Source organism: Narcine bancroftii, chromosome 11 (genome assembly GCF_036971445.1).
Source record: "Narcine bancroftii isolate sNarBan1 chromosome 11, sNarBan1.hap1, whole genome shotgun sequence".
Lineage (NCBI taxonomy): Eukaryota > Metazoa > Chordata > Chondrichthyes > Torpediniformes > Narcinidae > Narcine > Narcine bancroftii.
The window spans coordinates 15,993,019-16,013,508 of record NC_091479.1 but is presented as its reverse complement, the minus strand read 5'-3'; the positions used below and the strand labels follow the sequence as shown (position 1 = coordinate 16,013,508).

General features: G+C 46.0%; 1 protein-coding gene across 1 annotated transcript in view; it reads right to left on the bottom strand.

Annotated features, from left to right (window-relative positions):
* LOC138745551 (neuroplastin-like) overlaps positions 1–17,116 on the bottom strand; it is a 53,118-nt gene extending 36,002 nt beyond the window's left edge. Inside the window, exon 1 of the mRNA XM_069902691.1 lies at positions 16,917–17,116. Within this exon, the coding sequence (XP_069758792.1) occupies positions 16,917–17,010 (94 nt within the window). The 5' untranslated portion in view covers positions 17,011–17,116. The remainder of the gene's footprint in view (positions 1–16,916) is intronic.
* Positions 17,117–20,490: the final 3,374 nt, after the last annotated feature.

The window sequence follows — 20,490 nt, the reverse complement described above, 5'->3', positions numbered from 1 at the left end:
ATCCCATAGCAACCAATGTAGGGGAACGAAATGGGAAGCCTGATGCTAATCATTACTAGATCCGAGGATAAATGCAAGGTCACTGCAAATGCAAAATAAAAAATCCAGTCTATTACGCTTGAAAACAAGTTTTCCAATAACAACATCATGGGAAATAGATAAAAAAAACTAGAAATCCTCAAGAAAAAGATGCTTTGTGCCAATCATCTTTCATTAAAACAAGCTTTTCTTGACATTATAACACAATCGGTTTGAGGTACTTGGAGTAGAACAAAACATCTGCAGATACAGTGATTGAAGTAAAAACACAAGGCTGGAGAAACTCAGTAGATCAAAGAGTGTACTTTATACAGCAAAGATAAAGGTAATGTTTCAGGGGAAGTACATTTAAACCAGTACAAGTCGTTGTTTGGAGAGATCCAGCAGAGAAATTGATGTCTACTCGATTTAATAATTTGGCTAAGGGGACCAAGTGTAATTTATCAATGCCTGCTGGCAATACAAAGCAAAACGGCAACATACATTGTGAGGCAGATACAGAGAGAGGCGAGGTCAGAACAAATGAAATATGTGGAATGATTTGTGGTTATCTACCTTGATGGGGGGGAAAAAAAATTGAAAAGCAAGCATTTTCTAAAATGGCGAAAATTGGAGATGTTGAGGCAATGCCGGCGAACCAAATGTTAGTAACACAGCTGTAGCAAGCAATTAGGAAGACAAATGGCACGTATTCACTGCAAGAGTATTTTAATCTTAAGAATAAAGATGTCTGACTACACTTGTATGGGGTCCCGGTGAGATGGAACCTGGAATAGTCGCACACAAGCTTGGTCGCCACACAGGGGTGCGACTTGGAGAGGATTCGATGAAGATTCGTCAGATTGATGCTCATGGGTCCATACTCTTATGCTTCGAAAAATAAAAGGTTATCTCAAATTAAATGGGATTTGATAGATCCAGTTCAGAATTGCTGCTTCCCCGAGCTAGGATGGCATGAGCAAAATGAGGGATCAGCTTTAAATCCCTTATTGTGGCATTGAGTCATTGCAAAACTTTAGTCAAGAGGATTGTGGCAGCTCAGAACAGGACATAGATTTTTAGATTTTAACATAATTGAGGGCTATGATAAAAGTGTAGAGCAGAAAGAACATCAAGGGTGAAAACCCTCCTCACCATCGAGAACATCTACAGGGAGCGCTGCTGTCGGAGAGGAGCAGCAATCATCAAGGATCCTCACCACCCAGCGCACGCTCTGTTCTCGCTGCTGTTATCAGGAAAGAGGTATCGGTGCCACAAGACTCAACGCCATCAGGTTCAGGAACAGCTGCTCCCCTCCACCGTCAGACTCCTCAACGACAAAACACTTTTACTTTTGTACTTTATTTTTTTCCTCTCTGTATTGCAGTAGTTTGTTTACATTTCTTTATTTGTTTACATGTGTACATTGAGTTAGTTTTTTTAAAAAAAACCCAGCACATAAAAGAATCTCAGGGTTGTATTTTTTTTTAAAATTTAGACATTTCGGTCCAGAAGTATGTGCTGCCCAATTTACACCCCATTACTCCACACCTCCTGTACTTCTTGAAGAGTGGGAGGAAACCGGAGCCCTGGGAGAAAACCCACGCAGACAAAGAGAGGGCGTACAAACTTCTTGACAGCGCAAGATTTGATTCCCGGTCCGGTCCCAATCACTGGTGCTGTAAAGGCGTTGTGCTACCGACTAAACCAACTGTGCTACCCATGTGATATCTTGTATGTACTCGGACATTAAACTAACTGCTGCCTTGCAGGTTTTGCCTCTTCAGGTAAAGGCTAGGAGAAGGTAACTCTGACTTCAAATCCCTGAATTCGGCTCGCCCAATTGTCAGTACCTGGAAAGGGCCCCAACTATGGGCAAATAGCACCTGTCAGTCTGGCAGCTGTGACAAAGCACGGGAAACCAATGCAGCAGCAAACTCAGTGGGCCAAGGATCCGTAAGGGCAATGCCAGCGAGCACGGTCTTGGAACAGACCACTGAGCGGGGCAATCCTGCGCCACTCTGGCTGTCGTGCCTTGCACTCTGCCAGGCCCAGGGGTGTAGGACCCAGAGGGAGGCGTTTGTCCTGGGCAAGCACTCGCCTCCAAGTCCTTGCCCCAGCACATAGTGCCTAAAGCTCCATGGAAAACGGAACAAAAGTTCTATAAGGACAGAAGAGCTACAAGCTACCGTGTTCATCTTCGCTCGCGAAGGGATGGGCCATGATGATCTGACATTAAATCTAAAAGGTGAGCCATGGCCATCTTTTGATTGTTAACATATTAAGGGATCTCAGGGTTGTATGTGATGTCATGTAAGTACTCGGACAATAAATGTGAAATCTGAATGGCTCACTCCTCTCCCCATCTCATGTTATAGTTTAATCTGGCTGCAAGTCGTGCCAAAATTCAACAATATCCTGATCAGAAACTACAATAGTCAAATTCAATTCTTGATTAACAGAGTTACTGCAGTAACTAGTGTCACTTTTAAAAAAAAATCTCCTTTCTCAAAGACAATTAGCAACGAAGAAAAAAAATCCATCCAGAATATCCTGACTTGGTTATAGCTGAGACACATCAGTGTCTGTTGTTTCAACTGTAATTTGCTCTCAAATAAATTGGTATCAAGAAAAAACTAGGAATTCAGAAGAGAAGCTGTCATAAGAATCGAGAGGGAGAAAGGGAATCGGGAGGAAATTAAAGAACAGTGAACACTGCCCAGAGAGAGTGCGGTAGCCAATTTGAGAGGATGAAATTAAAGTGTATTTTGGCGCAGTGTCAAAGATCAACCTCCATCCATCATGTGCCCCACCTGACTTTACTGTACATAAAGCTGATACACATCTTTGCTACATGAAGAATGCAGCAGGACTTGTTAAGTTTCTCCAGCACTTTGGTGTGTTGAACGATCGGCCTTTCATCCACTGTGCATTGAAAATGGACTTAGCAGCTCAATGTGCCCAAAAGTTCCCTTCAATGACATCAATGCAAGCCTGGTAATCTGTAGTACCAAATTACATACCTACAATGCAAGCCTGGTAATCTGCAGTACCAAATTACAAACCTACAATGCAAGCCTGGTAATCTGCAGTACCAAATTACAAACCTACAATGCAAGCCTGGTAATCTGTAGTACCAAATTACAAACCTACAATGCAAGCCTGGTAATCTGCAGTACCAAATTACAAACCTACAATGCAAGCCTGGTAATCTGCAGTACCAAATTACATACCTACAATTCAAGCATGGTAATCTGCAGTACCAAATTACATACCTACAATGCAAGCCTGGTAATCTGCAGTACCAAATTACATACCTACAATGCAAGCCTGGTAATCTGCAGTACCAAATTACATACCTACAAGCTTTCATTCGCATTCTGCAATAATTCATGCAAAAATAATATCCAATTTGACAAGATCCAAACCAGACCATAGCACTACTTAGTAGTGGTCTGATTTTCCAGGTATGCAAGTGGATTTTCTGATTTTAAGCAATCATGTATTATAAATGAGGCAAATATTTTGAAACCATCCATTAAGTTCCATTGAAAAGCACAGCAGCTGTTGGTGTATCTGCAATGCCATTGTCCTAGATTCCTTGCTCAATTAATATTTTAAGTATCTGACATACTAAGATTAAAAAAAAATCCTTTAATGCACAAAGTTATGTGGTGAGCTGTGATCTTGGTCTGCCCATGCAGACGTATCTAAACCAGGCTTCCAATTAATAATTGAAATCTACTTTTAAATAAGAGCAGGAATATAATTTTGTGACTTTATAAAGCACTGGCGAGACCTCACTTGGAGTACTGGGTACATTTTTGGGCACCTTATTTGAGAAAAGAGGCGCTGAAGAAGGTTCGGAGATTTACTAGAATGAGACCAAGAATGCAAGGGTTAGCATATAAGGAACGGGTGTTGGCTCTTGGAGTACAGAAGGATGAGGGGAGAAGGATGAGGGGTCAGAGGGAATTTGAATGCTGAAAGGCCTGCAGAGTGGATGTGGCCAAGGATACTTCCCATGGTAGGGGATTCTCGGCCAAGAAGGAGTCAATTCAAAACTGACGTGGAAGAATTTCTTAGTCGGGATTCTGCAAAACTTGTTGCCAAAGGCAGCTGTCGTTGGGTGTATTTAAGGCAGAAATTGACAAGTATTTGATTAGTCAGGGCATCAAGGATTACAGGGAGAAAGCCGGGGAGTGGGGCTGAGTGGGAAGATGGATCAGCTCATGATTAGAATGGTGAAGCAGACCCGATGGACCAATAGGCAGACAGACTTCTGCTCCTTGTCTTGTGTAATCGTGAATATGGAACAACGTGAACTGCAGATTCCACAAACTTCAGACATTTCCTCTTTTAGGAAGAGCTTTCTCCAAATTTTCTCCCAAAACGGAGTGTTCAGATGCAAAGCTTGCGTACTTGAAGCCCAGTTTTGTCAATGGCCACCACTGATACAACACAGAAACTTGGTAGCCAGGAGAATGTCACAAACAGCAAAACACAATAATGACTGGATCTTTCCGGCAAGAGTAAAGATTGGCCTAATTTTTCTGTAAAGCTTTGAACAGTGAAACACCAGACTGCAGCTAGATTTTTGCCTCCGATTTCAGCTCACCGCGAGTTGAGAAATGTTATTTTCTGAATAACTATGAATTCTGCAAATGGGAAACACCATTAAATATATAATCTGATTGCTAGAAATTAATTCCCCCTTGGGTAAAACTATACCAAGCTAGTAGACCACTTTCGTCCCAAGGCTATGATTTTGGATCAACGAAATCTATGTAACATTGGTTTAGTACTTAACAGCACAAGGATTCTCAGAGAGCAAAAGGTTGCTTCTGGTCATTCGTAAGCCCTTTCAATAATGCAGACCCACTTTAACAGTATTTCTTGTAAACATTACACTAACTGTCCTTTTATGGTAACGAAGCAAGAGAAACACTTCAAACTCTGGCTTGTTCAGTTCCAGAGACAAATGGCTGAAACACAACAGTTCACATGTGACAAACACCAGGTTTGACATACAAGTAAAGCACAAAATCTGATCGAGATATTATTAAGCCCGTGCTGGGACTCAACATTCCTCTCTGCAACTGGAGTCTGTACTTCATGACAGAAAGACTGGTCTGCCCAGGTTGGCAGCAAAACTTCAAGCCCCATTACGCTTTGCATTGGCGCACCTCAGGAGCACATTTGAGTGTGTTCTGACTAATGGCATCATTGTGTGGCAGGGCAACTGCAAAGCAAACCACAGAGGACCACTGGAACAGCCGAGAGGATCACTGGGGTGGGGTAGGGGGGAGGGGGTCTCCCTTTCCTCTACAGATGACATTTACTGGTGTGCTGTCCATCCAGCGCACATCTTCAACTTACACCATCAAGGTGGTGGTAAGGAGCATCAAATTCAGGTCTGCCAGGTTGGGGAATAGCTTCTACCCATGAAAGTTATTCCATATATATTATTTACTTCATGTGATCATTATTTTGTGTGTTTTCATGGTCGGGATCCTGTTTCGTCAAATTGCTCATGTACAATCATGTAATAAATTTGAACTTGTTTAACATCTCAAATGCATTCCTTAACAATTAACTGCGTTGCTAAATACTGTTGAGCTCTCTATGACACATTTTAAGAATTAGATTTTAATCCAACAATGGTTAACCCTTCCACTGATCTATAATTGCAATGACTGAAAACAACCACTGTGGCACACATAAAAGTGACACGATGGGTGAAATACGGAGGAAACGAGGTCAACTTTTATTCAATAAGCTCAAATGTTGAAGACCAGCATATTCCAAAAATCCGCAAAAGTGCCAACCACATGGCCATGAACAGCATGGAAACTGTATTTTAAAACAGATGTGGAAGCAGCGTTGCTGAACAACTAATTTGCTACTTCGTTACCCGTCTCTTGCTTAGCAAGAACCTGGCAGTTTCAAATGACCAAAACGGCACTCTCTGATCTGCCAGTAATTGCTTTGTTAGCAGAGTGAGGAAATAGAGAGGCAGAGTAAATATTTCATGGGATACTGGAGATCACAGCTTATTCCATCGCATTTTCATCTCCTCGCTCATTTAATGGTGACCGCGCAGCCCGACCTGGAAAATTCAATTTGTTAAAATTGAAAAGCACATGGCCTTCTGGGAATTTAACAGGGCGCTTTGTAGCTCAATTGCAGGACAACCTCGTTTTGTAATACATTAATAATTTTAATCACTTGGAGTCAAAATATTTTTTGTGTGTATTAATTCTATTTTTAGATTTTTGTGCAAGCTGTTACAGCAGATGCTGGAGTCCAGTCTTCAAAAACCTTACGACCTATTCAGTCAGGACCCTGTACAGATTTCAAACCACAAGAAATGCAGTAAATTTGATAAAGGTCAAATTATACAGTAATAAATATTTAAAGCACTGTATTTTTAAGTCGGTGGCCACCTGTTTCAACCTACACTGCACTGTTGTTGAGGCCCGACACAAGTGCTCAACTAGATTCACAGCCATGTCTAGCACTTGGAAAAGCTATAATACGGTAAACATCAAGATTCATAATGATTCACTAAAATTGAAGAAACAATTATAAACAAGGAGAGCACGTGTCTATTGATGTAGTTGAATATTTTTTTTATTCATTACTTTTTTCTTTCTGTGTGTGTGTTTAATTATATACAAATGAATTGTAATTTTTATGAATGCTTACATTTTAAACAAAAATGTTTAAAGGAAGAACATGAACATCTACAGGAGCTGTGCTTGTAGTAAAAACACAAACACTGGAGGAACTCATTAGGTGGGGGAGGGGAAAGAAAGAGAATCTTGCCTCAATTTGTTGGAACCTTTACAAAAGATGTGAACTTAACAATGAATGACAGAAGCTGACTAAACCAGCACCTGCTCTTCTTCCAAACATTCAAGGCCTGGAGCATAATTTTGGTTATGGGAATGCAGATTAAATGCAATAAATTATAAACTTTAATGCTGGTTAAATATTAAATAAATCTAAAAAATTTCATTTGTTTTCATGCACAGGCTTGCCTTTCATATTAAAATATCCATGATATTTTTAATCCCTGCAGTTGACAATAAGAATCAGGAGGTCAGACATGGCATTTTAAAGCAAATTGGAAAAACATTTCACTTTTTCCTTACCGCAACTTTCAGGATTTATGTTTGGTATGATAGAACTATATTCCAGAATAGATATCTTGGTAATCTGTTTTTCTCTCATGCAGCACATTATGACAAGATGATGGATTTGCAATCTCCCTGACTAACATTTTAAATAATTCTTTTTAGTCAAACAGCATGGTTACAGGCCCTTTCGGCCCACGAGCTGTGCTGCCCAATTAACCTATACCCCAGGTACATTTCAAATGGTGGGAGGAAACCAGACCCTCCAAAAGAAACCCATGTCGACACAGTGTGGGATTCAAACCCGAGTCCTGATCGCTTTATCCTAACCTTGTACAGTTTTCAGACAGGTTGTCAAGTCAATTTTATTGTCATCTGATTGTACAAGTGCAACCCGACAAAATAGTGTTCTCCGGTCCTCCGTGCAAAACGTGAATGTATTTAGTACAATTAGTTTTCAAATTCTCAACTCAAAATTCAGAAGTTATTTACCAAGTCTTGCTTTCGACGCTCCAAACCAATTATAAATCTATTACAGCTACTTATTCAATGAACACGATCAAGGACAATTAACACAAATGGAGCACCTGAACAACAAGCAGCGATAGTAATGGGCAAAACAGGTAGCAATTGGAGACAGAATTGGCACAAGTTGTTCATGCTAAAGTATCTCTTGTTTGCCTTACCAGGATTTTGCCTGTTCATTGATTTGTACCTCAATTGCCCATTAAACACAGGAGAAAGCCATGTTCCATAATTGAGAGCATACATAACCTATAACAAATCAACTTGTATTTGAATCGACCACTCACGAAAAGCAAATACACAAAAATGCTGGAGAACCGGTCCTGCAGCGACCATAGGATGCAAAGATATATCACCAACTTTTCAGGCCTATTCAGACCTGAGCCCTTCATTTTACATCTTGACAAAGGACTCGGGCCGAAAACATTAGTTCTACTGTCCATTTTTGCCTCCTCTGGGTGCTGCCGAGTTTCTCTGGCACTTTTGTGTATTTACTAAAATCACAGCACCTGCAGACTTTCTTGACTCATGCTCGTGAGAAGCCACAGTGTGGTTCCATTTCTCTGGGACATGAATGGAAATGATTGAAGTAATGGTTTTTCCTAAATAACACTTTTCCAACTTTTCTCCCTCCTTATAGACACACACTTTAACAGGCCCTTTCAGCCCACGAGACCATGCCACCCAAAAACCCCAATTAACCTGCAACCCCCATAGGTTTTGAAGGGTGGGAGGAAACCAGAGCACCCGGAGGAAATCTCCTTACAGCGCTGGATTCAATCCTGGGTCGCTGGCCCTGTAATAACATTGCGCTAACCATGACTTTTGCACCTGGTTTGATTTCAACTGCTCCATGTTCCCCTTCAGTCCTTCCTCTTTATGCCAATTCTTTATCGTAATTACTTGGATACTTTAGAGAAAATCTATAATAGTTTTTAAGGAGACATACAGGTAAAAGCTCAAATATACCCCCACCCTGTAATGATTACAATACAGAAAATACAAAATACAGCAGAACCACTCATCTATCACTTGTGTTCGAGCATTCAATTTGCACAGTCTATATTTTAGAGAACGAGATCCATCACCTTACAGCTGGGGCTTAATACCATTCAAAAGGTAACTGCACAAAAGAGGCACACCAGAGATTCTAATAACATGTTATTCTACAACAGCTGTTACACAAGTTAACTTTAGGGAAATTCTATTCTTGGACAATACTGCCACATTCAAGAACAACTAATAGAAACAGTGCTTATAGTAGCAAAAATAATTAATACTGTACAAAACCTCCAGCAGTTTAGTGTCTCAAAGAAGCACCCACAAGCGGAGATTATACCCAAGAACATTCATGCGTGCGCGCATGAACAGGAACTTTAATCCTTGGGACTCCCAGTTTTCAGGGTCTACCAATAAGCACATGGACTCATTTTTTCAGGACTGGTTTTATACTCAACCAAGAGCTGGTTCATGCTAATTTTTAACCTTTCATTCTGTAGTTTACTCTGGGACCTGGTGTATACTGTGAAAGATTAAAAATGGCCGGAGCCCAAGGGTTAACACTTGGCCAGCAAAATGACAAGTGTGAAGTATATTTGAACATATTGCCCATCAGCTTAATGCTCGTTAGTCAGTTCTCCTGGAAAAAAAAAGCTGTCGTTTTCAAAACTAAGGAAAACACATACATTTATTAAAGGTTAACCATAAACAAAAAGAAAAATAATTGAACACAATTACAGTATGTGAATACCACAGCTAATAGGGAACTAAATTACTGCAATAATTTTAAAATGAATCAAGTTGAGCAACATCAATACTGTACCTGGTTAATTCTCAAAGAATATTTATTACAATGGAGCAACTTTTAAACCACATCCTTATAAAATGTAAAAGTGGTTAAGACAAGTTCTTAATGGGTTCTTAATTCTGCAAAACAACCTTAATTGATTCATTCTATAATAGTATAAGAAGATTGAAAATTCTTGCAAAACAGATGACTATTTATCGCACATGTAAACATTTCACTAGCTTCTTTCCCAGAAAATTCAGTTGATGTATCATCTACTGTGTTTACATGGTACTCAACCCAGTTTCTCCAATTTGGAGCATTTTGGATTTAAACTGAATACTGAATTCAGTATCAAATTGTAAATGATTCCCACAAGGAAATTGCATTGTAAATTCAAACCTTCTCTCACCGTATCACGCAGGTCACACATTGTACAAGTTCATACATAAATGTAAACACATACATACATTTAATTTTGTTGCTTTGCCACAAGTGGAAAACATTTCTGCTTCACATCACAGACTGAATGGGCCGTGATCAAAACACCACCACAAAAACTCTCAAAGACGTCGTATTTTTCTAGAGGCAGGGCTGTTCGTTGTGAAGCCAGTCTGCCCTCCCATCAGTTCCAGTTAAATTAGAGGGTCCCTATCTGAAAATTTGGTTGCTAAAGGGCACCATAATTTAGACACCACAAAGTGTTTTACACCAGGCAGCAATTTGGTTCAAAGAAGTTTAAAAAACTTTTTAAATAAAAGTTTAAAAGTGTAAAAATGCAATACACAACCCCTTGGTGAAGATGCCACTCACCACTGGGGTGACTCTCCCACCCTTGCCTGGTAAGAATTTTTATCTTTATTTGTATTAGGTGTATTAGTAACCATGGCCTGTAAACTTGGGGGGCAGGGGGGTTAATTATAACGGTGTTATAACGCCAGTGATTTGGGTTCAAATTTAAATTTTGTTACACGAATTACCTGATTAAAGTGAACTTTACATAACTAAATAGTACCATACTGATCTTTTTCAAATTACTTTACATTTTGTCTTGTCTTTTTAGCTATATTCTTAATGCAGGTGTATTAGTTAAGGCATTGTTGCAGTGTGTCTCTGGCAACTGGAAAATTTGCGAATGTGGCATCTGCAATCCAAGTAGGTGCCAAATACCAAGGGTTTTACTGCAGCACCATGGTCATTAATGGGGTACCCAAGGGTGATAATCCCTTCAGTTCTTGGAGAAGGTTCCCCGCCCTTTAATTCTCAGTTATGGATGGACCCTAGTTTGTGGTCCTTCCCCACAACGCTTTTGCATTGGGCGCAACAAGCTTCAGTGTGGCGTAGCGGGTAGCACACCGCCTTTACAGTGCCAGCAATTGGGACTGGGGTTTGAATCCCGCGCAGTCTGTAGGGAAGTTGTATGTGTCTGTGTAGATTTTATCTGAGAGGCTCTGGTTTCCTTTCACCTTTCGAAACATACAGCTGGTGTAGGTTAATTGGATGGCACGGACTCATGGGCCAAAATGGGCATTTACCGTCAGAACATATCCCCATGGCCTGGGGCATGCCGATCTGCAGGATATCCTCGTGGATACTTCACTGTGCTGGAAGAAATGTTTCAGCCAGCCCAAAGTACGTTTTCACCAAGCTGATCATCTTCCAGCAACCCCAGATAGTTGTCTCTGCATATGTCCCTGGAACTAGCGCGGTTAGCTCAGTTACATGCCACACAAGGTGACCCAACAAGCACCAGTCAACTGTTAAAAGATTAAGGAATGGTCCTTACACAAATAAATTGGCCTTCCCCTAACTAATCATGTGCAAGGAAGCAGTTGAAGAATTTCTTCTGGTTCACCCTGTAAAATTCATCATTTGTTCAAACTCAGGGTCATCTGCCAAATGGAGGAACCAAAGGGAGATGAGTATTTCTTCTCCAACCTCTCTTCCAACCATAAAACATAAATTTCAAAAAAAAAATGGCTTCATTATCACCCACAATCAACTGCAATAATTTTCCTGGCTCATTTCCAATGGAGGCCCGAGAGAAATGCAAACCACCCTGACATGCAAACCATTCACATCTTCCACACCCTTTATGCCAATTCCATGCAGGCACAATCTGTGACTTGAGACTTTGGTGAAAGTACCATGTACACCGTATATAATACTCAGCATGCAAACAGGGCTCAAAAATGCAAACTTCAAAGAGCAGGTCTGTCCCATTTTTTTGTGGTCTGAACTAAACTTAGAGATCAGGGATTTTCTCTCCTGCACTGCAAGTCTCAATATGTGATTATAGCCAACTTCTACAAAAGTAGCAGATTTCAGAGTTCTTGTTCCTAGCACTTCCTCGAGGACATCAGGTAAGGTCAGGCTAGGTTTAGTTGTCAAGTCACTCAACCACCATGCACCATTAACCTGACAATGCTCTAAGTCACCTCGTGCAGGAAATTGTAAAATATGATTAAACAATTGAACAATCTCTCTTTATAGCCTGAAATAATCTTGAACAGCAGCAAATGCATTTGTTCTCAAATTTTCAATAAAGTTAAAAATCTAATGATTTCTTACAAAGGAATAAGGACAATATATTCCAATGACAGATGAATACCAGTTTGTCCTGCATTATTGGATAGATTCCCAGCATTTTGTTTTTTTGCTCTTCATCTTCCTCTCAGTTTGCCCAAATAAAAAAAACTCCAAAAAAAAAGTTTGGGATTTAACTTTCACACATATAATGTTGATTTCACCAAATTCTCAAAAAATGCTGATATTTCAATTCAGATAAGAGTTCTAAAACATTGCAATAAATTCTGAAGTATTTCTTCTTTTTTTCTTTGGCTTGGCTTCGCGGACGAAGATTTATGGAGGGGTAAACGTCCATGTCAGCTGCAGGCTCGTTGGTGGCTGACAAGTCCGATGCGGGACAGACAGACGCGGTTGCAGGGGAAAATTGGTGGGTTGGGGTTGGGTGTTGGGTTTTTCCTCCTTTGTCTTTTGGCAGTGAGGTGGACTCTGCAGTCTTCTTCAAAGGAGGTTGCTGCCCGCCGAACTGTGAGACGCCAAGATGCACGGTTGGAGACGATATCAGCCCACTGGCGGTGGTCAATGTGGCAGGCACCAAGAGTATTATGTTTTATTTAATGAAGGATTGACTCAGAAATCAGCACATCTCATTTCATTTGGGGTGATTTTAAATTTAAAAAAAAATTAGACATACAGCATGGTAACAGGCCATTTCGACACACAAGTCCATGCTGCCTCTATTTACACCCCATTAACCTATACCCTCAGTACATTTTGAACAGTGAGAGGAAACTGGAGCCCTTGGAGAGAATATACAAACTCCTTTCAGGTAGTATGGGATTCAAACCCCGGACTAGTCCCGATCTCTGGCATAAAGGCATTGCGCTAACCCCTACACCAACTTTGCCACCCCTATGCCAAATGTTTAAAAATGCTTCTTTTGCAATTAGACAATTATGAGATTCATCACGGTCTTCTTTCAAACCAGTGTGATCAGGAATTAATTTTGCAATACCAAAAATGTTGCCTCTCAAATAAAATTCAGTTCTGCTTCTGACCCCTTTCGCATTCATTGATAATTGGTTTCAAAGGATCATTTACAGAGGACAGGAACCAATTAAAAAATATATGGTGAATAAAGTGGATTTTATTATCAAATAACTCCTCTTCCATATCTCAATTAAATTGCTTGCAAGTCTGATATCTATCTACTGCCATTGGGAAAACTTTCATCAGGACTTGCTGGCTCAGCTTTTACCCACCCCATCTCCTCAAATGAATAAGCAATACACTCTTGCCTGCAGGTTTACAGTTTTAAAATGGCCATATCTAATAGACGACAAAAAAATTGGCATTACAGCCTTGATAGGAAAGTGCTTAGCACGACATTCCAAAGTACAAAAATATCTCAGCATCTAGAATACTGAACATCTCCAATCACAATTAGGCCTACTTTGTAAGTAGTGTTTCAGTACAATTTGGGTATACACGACAGCATTAAGTAGATTTTCAAAAGTCTATGTGGATTGTGTTTCCAGGACTTCACTGACATTGTAAAGCTTACATTGTTTCCCCCACAATAATTACTGAAATACATTGAATAACTTCTCTGAAACAACACCCTGAGACAGTAAACAATAATGTGCATTTAAAATAATGGCATTAAAAAAATTTGTATATTCTCCCCATGTCTGCGTGGGTTTCCTCCCACCCTCTAAAAACGGACAGAGATTGTAGGTTAATTGGTGTATCAGGGGGGGGGGGGGGGGCGGGGAACGACATAGGCTTGTGGGCCATAAGGGCCTGGTACTGTGTGGTATGTCTAAATTTAAAATATGCACCTTGATAATAGTTCGAGACAGTTATTTCAAATTCATTTGCTGCAGTTTTAAATGACAATAAAAAGCTTACTAATAGCCTGGAATAGCTCAAGCTTTCATATTTCAATATTTTTACCTTCCCTGCACTTGGTGTCCTAAATTGCAAAGAGGAATGTCAAAAAGAAATTAACATCATTGCAGTGCAGTATGGTTCACCATTTGAAAATGGATCATCTCTGCACTGTATTCTGCAGAACAGCTCCCAATCTAAAAGTACTGCAATATCAACATTATTCCAGTTAATAACTGCTCTTGCATTTTCACCCTTCCTAAGCACCTGCCCCACATTTAACCAGGAAGTGAAAAAAAACAGGCAAAATAACCAAACCGTTACAGGACAAGGGGAGAGGAAGAATTTGAATGCAGAGTTTGCATTTGTTTGCGTGGCAATGCATCGTTACTGGACGATGTAAACCATACAAATATATAAAAAAACTATCTTCAACCTTGGGTGTTTGCACTAAAACACCAAGTTAACACTCACTGGCAACATGAGCAATCCATCTTTCCCAGATACTGGCACCAATAACTCACCTCTTGCCACAAGTGTTTGCTCTTCCAACAATCAGATCCCTGGGATGCCAGCCACCATCTCCCACCAGTCCCCAAATTCCCTTTCCTCACTTCATCCATGAATCTAAACGTGGAGTGGCCCAGTCTTGTAACCCCTCACCAGAGAATCGCCAGTCCTCCCACAGAGTTCCACTCCTCTTCTCCAATCAAAGTCGCTAGACTCCCCAATTTTCTTTCTCATCACCTCCCCTCAGCTGCCCAAAGTCCCATATCCCCACCCGGATTCCCTCTCTTCCAGTTTGCTTTCCCCACTCCAGCTTCCCAACTCTGATTTCCCATCCCATGGTAGACAAAACCACTTCCCCCACTCCCTGGACTCACTCCAACTTCCCCACCCCTGCCTAGCCCTTCAAACTCCCATCCCCGGTCCGCCATTTCCCCCAGCCCTTCCAGAATCCCATTGTCCAAGCCCACCTTCCCAACCATGCACCTCCAAACCCAACCACCCCATCCCCCCCTCCGAACCATGGACCTCCAAACCCAACCTCCCCCCAACCATGGACCTCCAAACCCAACCACCCCACCCCCCCAACCATGGACCTCCAAACCCAACCACCCCACCCCCCCCTCCGAACCATGGACCTCCAAACCCAACCTCCCCCCCAACCATGGACCTCCAAACCCAACCACCCCACCCCCCCAACCATGGACCTCCAAACCCAACCACCCCACCCCCCCAACCATGGACCTCCAAACCCAACCACCCCACCCCCCCCCCAACCATGGACCTCCAAACCCAACCACCCCACCCCCCCCCCCCAACCATGGACCTCCAAACCCAACCACCTCACCCCCCCCAACCATGGACCTCCAAACCCAACCACCCCACCCCCCCAACCATGGACCTCCAAACCCAACCACCCCACCCCCCCCCCAACCATGGACCTCCAAACCCAACCACCCCACCCCCCCCCCAACCATGGACCTCCAAACCCAACCACCCCACCCCCCCAACCATGGACCTCCAAACCCAACCACCCCACCCCCCCCCAACCATGGACCTCCAAACCCAACCACCCCACCCCCCCAAACCATGGACCTCCAAACCCAACCACCCCACCCCCCCCAAACCATGGACCTCCAAACCCAACCACCCCACCCCCCCCAACCATGGACCTCCAAACCCAACCACCCCACCCCCCCCAACCATGGACCTCCAAACCCAACCACCCCACCCCCCCCCAACCATGGACCTCCAAACCCAACCACCCCACCCCCCCAACCATGGACCTCCAAACCCAACCACCTCACCCCCCCCCAACCATGGACCTCCAAACCCAACCACCCCACCCCCCCAACCATGGACCTCCAAACCCAACCACCCCACCCCCCCCCAACCATGGACCTCCAAACCCAACCACCCCACCCCCCCCAACCATGGACCTCCAAACCCAACCACCCCACCCCCCCCAACCATGGACCTCCAAACCCAACCACCTCACCCCCCCCAACCATGGACCTCCAAACCCAACCACCCCACCCCCCCAACCATGGACCTCCAAACCCAACCACCCCACCCCCCCAAACCATGGACCTCCAAACACAACCACCCCACCCCCCCAACCATGGACCTCCAAACCCAACCACCCCACCCCCCCAACCATGGACCTCCAAACCCAACCACCTCACCCCCCCCAACCATGGACCTCCAAACACAACCACCCCACCCCCCCAACCATGGACCTCCAAACCCAACCACCCCACCCCCCCCCAACCATGGACCTCCAAACCCAACCACCTCACCCCCCCCAACCATGGACCTCCAAACCCAACCACCCCACCCCCCCAACCATGGACCTCCAAACCCAACCACCTCACCCCCCCCAACCATGGACCTCCAAACCCAACCACCCCACCCCCCCCAACCATGGACCTCCAAACCCCCCACGGTCCTCCCGGCCGCCCCCCCCCCTCACGGTCCTCCCGGTCGCCCCCCCCCACGGTCCTCCCGGCCGCCCCCCCCCCACGGTCCTCCCGGCCGCCCCCCCCCCCCCCCCACGGTCCTCCCGGCCGCCCGCCGCCCCCCCCCACGGTCCTCCCGGCCGCCCCCCCCCCGCCCCACGGTCCTCCCGGCCGCCCCCCCCCCGCCCCACGGTCCTCCCGGCCGCCCCCCCCCCGCCCCACGGTCCTCCCGGCCGCCCCCCCCCGCCCCACGGTCCTCCCGGCCGCCCCCCCCCCGCCCCACGGTCCTCCCGGCCGCCCCCCCCCGCCCCACGGTCCTCCCGGCCGCCCCCCCCCCCCTCGGTCCTCCCGGCCGCCCCCCCCCCTCGGTCCTCCCAACGCCCCGCACGGTCCTCCCAGCGCCCCCCCTCGGTCCTCCCAGCGCCCCGCACGGTCCCTCCCAGCGCCCCCCCTCGGTCCTCCCAGCGCCCCCCCCCCCGCACGGTCCTCCCAGCACCCCCCCCCCAACCCCGCCCCCCAACCCATTGCCGGAGTCCTCCAGCCCGGGCCCCAGGCCGCGGCACTCACCGCTCTGGCCGCGGGCCGGCTCCAGCCTGAGCGAGAGCGCGAGCAGCGCGCACACGGCGGCGCCGAGCCGAGCGGGGCCGCGAGCCGTTGCCATGGTGCCGCAGGATTCGCCGGAGCCCAGCGCGACGCGGCCGCCCGTCAGCCTCGGTCCGCGCGACTGCGGCACCCTCGCTCCGGTATCGTCCGACCGCGACGCGCCGAGGGTCCGCCCCGCGAGGGGGGGGGAGGGGAGGGGGCGGGGCGGGGGCATGGCGCCGAGTTCCACGCCCCGCCGCGGGTGGCGCTGTGGGGGCGCACTCAGCCTCGCCCCGCCAGTGGGGGCGCTGTGAAGCGATTTCACGCAAGAGGCGCACTGGTCCTTACCCATAGGGGGAGTTCGATCATCCCGCCACAAGCGGAGCACTAGAACTTATTTTGCTCCACCCCTGGGGGCGCTCTGGAGTTGAACCCCCCACCCATTCCAACACAGGTGGTGCTCTAGTCTTACTCCCATCCCACCACAGGGGGCGCTCTAGAACTTACCCCCCCATCCCGCCACAAGCGGAGCACTAGAACTTATTCTACTTCACCACTGGGGGCGCTCTGGAGTTGACCCCCCCCCATTCCACCACAGGTGGTGCTCTCGTCTTACTCCCATCCCACCACAGGGGGCGCTCTAGAACTTATCCCCCATCCCGCCACAAGCAGAGCACCAGAACTTATTCTACTTCACCACTGGGGGCGCTCTGGAGTTGACCCCCCCCCATTCCACCACAGGTGGTGCTCTAGACTTACTCCCATCCCACCACAGGGGGCGCTCTAGAACTTATCCCCCATCCCGCCACAAGCGGAGCACTAGAACTTATTTTGCTCCACCCCTGGGGGCGCTCTGGAGTTGAACCCCCCACCCATTCCAACACAGGTGGTGCTCTAGTCTTACTCCCATCCCACCACAGGGGGCGCTCTAGAACTTACCCCCCCATCCCGCCACAAGCGGAGCACTAGAACTTATTCTACTTCACCACTGGGGGCGCTCTGCAGTTGACCCCCCCCCATTCCACCACAGGTGGTGCTCTCGTCTTACTCCCATCCCACCACAGGGGGCGCTCTAGAACTTATCCCCCATCCCGCCACAAGCAGAGCACCAGAACTTATTCTACTTCACCACTGGGGGCGCTCTGGAGTTGACCCCCCCCATTCCACCACAGCTGATGCTCTCGTCTTACTCCCATCCCACCACAGGGGGCGCTCTAGAACTTATCTCCCATCCCGCCACAAGAGGAGCACTAGAACTTATTCTACTTCACCACTGGGGGCGCTCTGGAGTTGAACCCCCCACCCATTCCAACACAGGTGGTGCTCTAGTCTTACTCCCATCCCACCACAGGGGGCGCTCTAGAACTTACCCCCCCATCCCGCCACAAGCGGAGCACTAGAACTTATTCTACTTCACCACTGGGGGCGCTCTGGAGTTGACCCCCCCCCATTCCACCACAGGTGGTGCTCTCGTCTTACTCCCATCCCACCACAGGGGGCGCTCTAGAACTTATCCCCCATCCCGCCACAAGCAGAGCACCAGAACTTATTCTACTTCACCACTGGGGGCGCTCTGGAGTTGACCCCCCCCATTCCACCACAGCTGATGCTCTCGTCTTACTCCCATCCCACCACAGGGGGCGCTCTAGAACTTATCCCCCATCCCGCCACAAGAGGAGCACTAGAACTTATTCTTCTTTCACCACTGGGGGCGCTCTGGAGTTGACCCCCCCCCCCCATTCCACCACAGGTGGTGCTCTAGTCTTCCTCCTATCCCACCACAGGGGGCGCTCTAGAACTTACCCCTGGCAAAGCCCAGGAGTGGACCAATGGGGTGGTTCCAAGGTCAGGCCTGCTACAGGAGGCACTGGGATCTCTCCCTCCCATGTCCACCTCTGGAGGTTATTATCTTACTATATTTAAAAATTTTTCTTAAGGGAGCAGCCTCTATCCCCACCACCACCCAGGCCAGGCCCTCTTCACTCTGCTACCATCGGGAAGGAGGCCCAGGAGCCTGAAGACGAGCACTCAGCAGCACAAGGACGGCTACTTCCCCTCTGCCATCAGATCAATGTACCTCAGGCACGACCTTATTGTCTCTTATTTATCTTCCGCTATTTATTTATTTTTCAAATGTAATTTATAGCAATATTTGCACATGGATGCTACAGCGAACAACAAATTCTGTGTCCTGTTCGTGACAATAATCTCTGAATCTGATTCCTTAAAAAATCGTATCCTGTTCAAATATGTAAACTTGTGCTGTAAATACATATTCTTCACTCCCACCTTGGGCTTCTCACCATTTTCCACAGCAAGTAATTACATGTCTAATTTTAAAATGTGGAGATTATATTTATGTAAGAATGTTCCTCATATAGGACTAACATGTACATATAATACTCTCATTCAGCTTGCTTAATGTATGACCGAATTCAATTATTTTTATCTGTTTTTCATCTGATGTTCCTGATAATGGGGGAAAACCAGGACAAAGGGTCACAGTCTAAAGCCATTTAGGCCCGATGTTAGGTATATAATATGTGATTACCCTGGTATCCGTGCTCAACGTCAGCAAAATCAAGATGACCATGGGCTTCAGAAGGAAGTCACGGGAACACAATCCATCGAGGACAGCAGTGGAGAGGGTCAAGAACATCAAATTCCTGGGTGTCAAGGATCTGTCCTGAAGCCTCCACGTTGATGCAATCACAAAGGCTACACTTTTTGAGGAGATTCGGTATGTCACCGAAGACTCTCTCAGGTGGACCGTGGAGAGCATTCTGGCTGGTTGCATCACTGTCTGGTGTGGAGGTGCCAACACACAGGACAAGTAAAAACTCCACAGGTTTGTTAACTCAGCCTGCGACACCACAGGCACCCCATTGAGGACATTTACACAAGGCGGTGTCTTAAGAAAGCAGCCTCTGTCCTAAAGGACCCCCCGCCACCCATCGGGGAAAAAAGTCCAGAAGCCTAAGGATGAGCACCCAGCGGCACAAGGACAGCTTCTACTCCGCTGCCATCAGATTCCTGAATGAGCAATGATCCAAAGACACTGCCTCACTTTGACTTCTCAGGCACTATTTTTATTTAGATGGTTTTTATAAATGTTTGCCCCTGTGACACTGCTTGGCGAAACAACAACGCTGGCGAGTTGCTCATGACAATAAATTCTGATTCTGAACCCATGCAGACACCGGGAGAACATAGCGACTCCTTAGAGACAGCGTGGGATTCTATCCCAGGTCCCCCATCGCTGGTGTTGTGACAGCATTGCGCTAACCGCTTCACTCTTGGGGTAACCCACCATTCACCACGAACAGCAGAACACAAATGTAAAAACGCAGAGCTCCACGGGTCAAACGGTACACTTTCTATAGCAAAATATATGTTCACCATTAACGTGTTGAGTTCCAGCCTCATCGAAGTGACCCCGTGTATAATAAGGAAAAGCAATCAAGTGTTTCCAGAGTTGCTGCGATGCTTCTCTGTTGCAGCCTAACTAGTCTGTTATTATATAACCCATATTCTGCGACATAATAATTATTCTGCTGTA